The sequence below is a fragment of the Phytophthora sojae genome (genome assembly GCF_000149755.1).
Source record: "Phytophthora sojae unplaced genomic scaffold PHYSOscaffold_4, whole genome shotgun sequence".
NCBI lineage: Eukaryota > Oomycota > Peronosporomycetes > Peronosporales > Peronosporaceae > Phytophthora > Phytophthora sojae.
In genome coordinates this window covers 6,431,568-6,434,743 of record NW_009258118.1, presented here as the reverse complement: position 1 = coordinate 6,434,743, position 3,176 = coordinate 6,431,568, and the positions used below count along the sequence as shown (strand labels likewise).

At 57.1% G+C, this 3,176-nt stretch overlaps 1 protein-coding gene across 1 annotated transcript; it reads left to right on the top strand.

Moving 5' to 3' along the window:
• Nucleotides 1–514: 514 nt before the first annotated feature.
• PHYSODRAFT_419838 (hypothetical protein) lies at nucleotides 515–676 on the top strand (the record flags this gene model as incomplete). The annotated part of the gene is made up of 1 exon (XM_009529415.1): nucleotides 515–676. A coding segment is annotated over one exon (162 nt), but the record flags the coding sequence as incomplete, so codon positions are not given.
• Nucleotides 677–3,176: the final 2,500 nt, after the last annotated feature.

Below are 3,176 nucleotides of genomic sequence, written 5' to 3'. Positions count from 1 at the left end.
CACGCTCGGTACATCGTCCGGGACTTTTTGAATCGGATAGCTGCAGTTCTGATTCTGAAAGATCAGCATTGGCGGCTCAATCCGCGCACTTTTCCCCCACGGATCTTAACCCCTCCAGCCCGGAGTGTTGCATAATGCAGCATAATCTTTTTTGTTAAGCTGCATTATGCTACATAACGGCGGTTTTGACTTCAAATTTGTATAGGCTGTATTTTCCCTTGTCAATATGCATACAAACTTTAAGATAGACAATCTATGGAAATTGTGTGGTTTCTGTTACAAACCCAAACCTGATCAGTAAAATAGTCCGTCAATAACAAATAATGGTTCCTGATTTGCTGGGTGCTTAGCAGCTTTGGCAGGGAACGACCGTCCGCCAACCGCTGACGGGTCCGAATCCCCCTCATTCGAGATTTCGCGCGCCAAGGGCTCAAGCTGACACTGGACGATGGTGAAACCGCGAGGAAAGCTAGTGTGTGACTGCGACGTCACCTCCCGAGACCTATCATTAGGGTCCGTCTGGAGAGAATTGAAGGGGCGAGGATGGCCAAGCAAGCGACCTCCACGACGAAGCCTGGATGGCCGCTATCTCTACGTCCGGCCTGGTGGAGATCCGAACGGCACTGCTGGTGTGGACTTCTTTCTAAGCGAGGGCACCGTTCTGGAGTATTACGCCAACAGTAAGTTTTGACTGGTATTTTATTTATCGATTACACGCTAACACGATCTGTGTATTGACGCAGTACTGCAAACGCGCGCGCGAACGCCTCGTCCGTCGGACCCGGGGATGCTCAGCTGGAGCGGGCTGCCCGAGTCGTAGAGGAAACATACGGCCATCTCATCGAAGGCAGCCCAGCTCGTGGCCAAGCTGCTGCAGGTGCTAACCCAAGGGACCCTCCTCTTTCGGTGACACCTGCGCGCCAGGCTTCTTCCCTTCAACCTGCCAGTGGTCAAGTGCCACCAGGTGTACGAGCGCAAGGCCCACCTCATCCTGCTCGTGCCCGCGGACCAGCTGCGACTGGCGTTGCTCAAGCCCCACCTGCCGCTCTCCGTTCCCAATGGCGATCTGGTGCTGCGCATGCCCAGCTACCTTCAGCTGCGGATGGCCACGGCCCACCTCCTGCTGCACATGCCCAAGCCCAAACTCGTGTTGCACGTGTCCAAGTGCCGGCTATGACTCCGTGTGGCCAAGGCTTACCTCCTACTGTTTGTGCCCAAGAATCGTCTTCTACAGCGCGTGCAGGACTGAACCGTGAGCGTCGTGCATCACATCCTACGCGGTGCATGCTTGCTTGTACGGAGAGTCCCATGACAACGCCTCCGCGCCGTATCTCAACGTCTACCGCGCTCTGTACTACTTCTCCGCATGTTCGCGATGAGTCCGCCGACTCCAGTGACGATGCCACTGCGTCTGATGGAACACTGCAGCTCGACGGCGCATCGGTTCATTCTGCTGAAGCCGCAAGTGGTTCAGATATCGGTAAGCTGCATCCTAAGCTGCATCTTGTGCTGCATCTTATGTTGCATCTTATGCTGCATAGTACACTGCATCTTATGCGGTATCATTTAGGTTGCAAGCTATCGATAAACATACTAATGCATACGTGGTTACTACGGCATACTTTTGCGGCGAGTGCAGTCAACAGGGACCCATATTCCTGTGTATGAAGCCGCGCTGCATGATGCGCGGTGTCGCGATGACTTGCTGGGATGTTTGGCACGTGAGTGGATGCATGGCAAGCTCATTCCCGTAGACACAGGGAGAAGCATCCGGATGCGCCGACCCGCCGACGCAGTGGCTGAACCATCAACACCAGGGACGCCTGTTACGCCGCTAACACCTATCGGACCAGCTAGCAGCAGCAAGAGGCGTAAAACATACAGGTAGACCGTAAGTAGCTACGACGAGTGCAGCGGGGCTGCCGTAGCTTTGCGTCAGAGGAAGCTTAACAGACTCACAGAGGCTCAGCTTAAGATAGCCCGTTCTAATACCAGAACGTACGAGTCCGTACACCTAACGGACTCCAAGAGTCAACCCTTAACTCTTAACTGTGTGAATCTCAAACTGAATGTATTTCCCTTTATTGCGGCAAAGCCGCCTACGGTGTAATTGTATCAGGTTCACTATCTAGCATAGTGAACCCTAGTCATATGCATAATCAGTGGCTCCGAAGCCATGTACTGATTCTCCTACGGATTTAGGTTAGACAGTGTGTACCCACTTCGTAATCCGTCGGGTAACTCTCGTGTAACCCCGTTACACCCTCCCCCACCAAACCGTGGACACGGGTGTTCACGCTTAACGGTCAACCACCGGGTCTTGTTCCGTCAAGCCTCCTTCTCGAACGAGTCAATCCACATCGCGTGGACTTCTCTGAGAACTTCTCGGCGCAACGCCTAAAGCGCAGCTCGCAGCGCGCAAGCCCCAGCTCTCCTCGAGCACCAACCCGTCAGATCGTGGATCCTAGGGAACTCTTTGGTGAAGAGGGCGAGGTGGACGAGTCCATAGAGGGTTCTCCGAACCGAGGAGATGCGTCCCCGCTCCCCGAGTCGCGGCGACGCTTCGCCCACACCGTCGACACGCCGTGACGAAGGCTCGCCGGCCCCAGTTGGCTCTCCGAGCCGTCGCGATCAAGAGCGCCCCGCGCACACGTCTACTGTGCGCTCGCCGAGCCGTCCACCTGCAGAGCGCGCTGCGCCGTCGAGGGAGGAGCCGCGGTCACCGCTGCGAACTCCAAACCCGTTCCCTGAACGCTCTTCCGGCCTCTACGAGCTGCGCGCGCTCACTGAGCCACGGTATTCGCCACCTCGTGGTGAGGGCGTGCCCCTGGGCCCCGTCATTTCCAACCCTTTGGACGAAGCTCAGTCCGAGCAGGTTGCGGCGCAGATGGCTCCCACGCGCTCCCAGCGCCCCGAGCTGCGGCCTCTGCTGAACCCCAGCACTGTCGACTACAGCTTCCGGCCTCGCGACCCCGCCAAGGCTTGTCGCCAGGCGTTCCAGCAGTCTCTCGCGCTGCACACCATTGGGCCCAGGGCCCGTACTCCGGAGGAGCTCGCACTACGTACGTCTCTGCGAGAACGGCTCCTCACTCCACAGTCTACGACTGTCGCGGAGGATCGCGAGAGGCTGCGGCTGCAAGCCCAGCAGAAGTCCGTGCCCGCCATGCGGACGTACC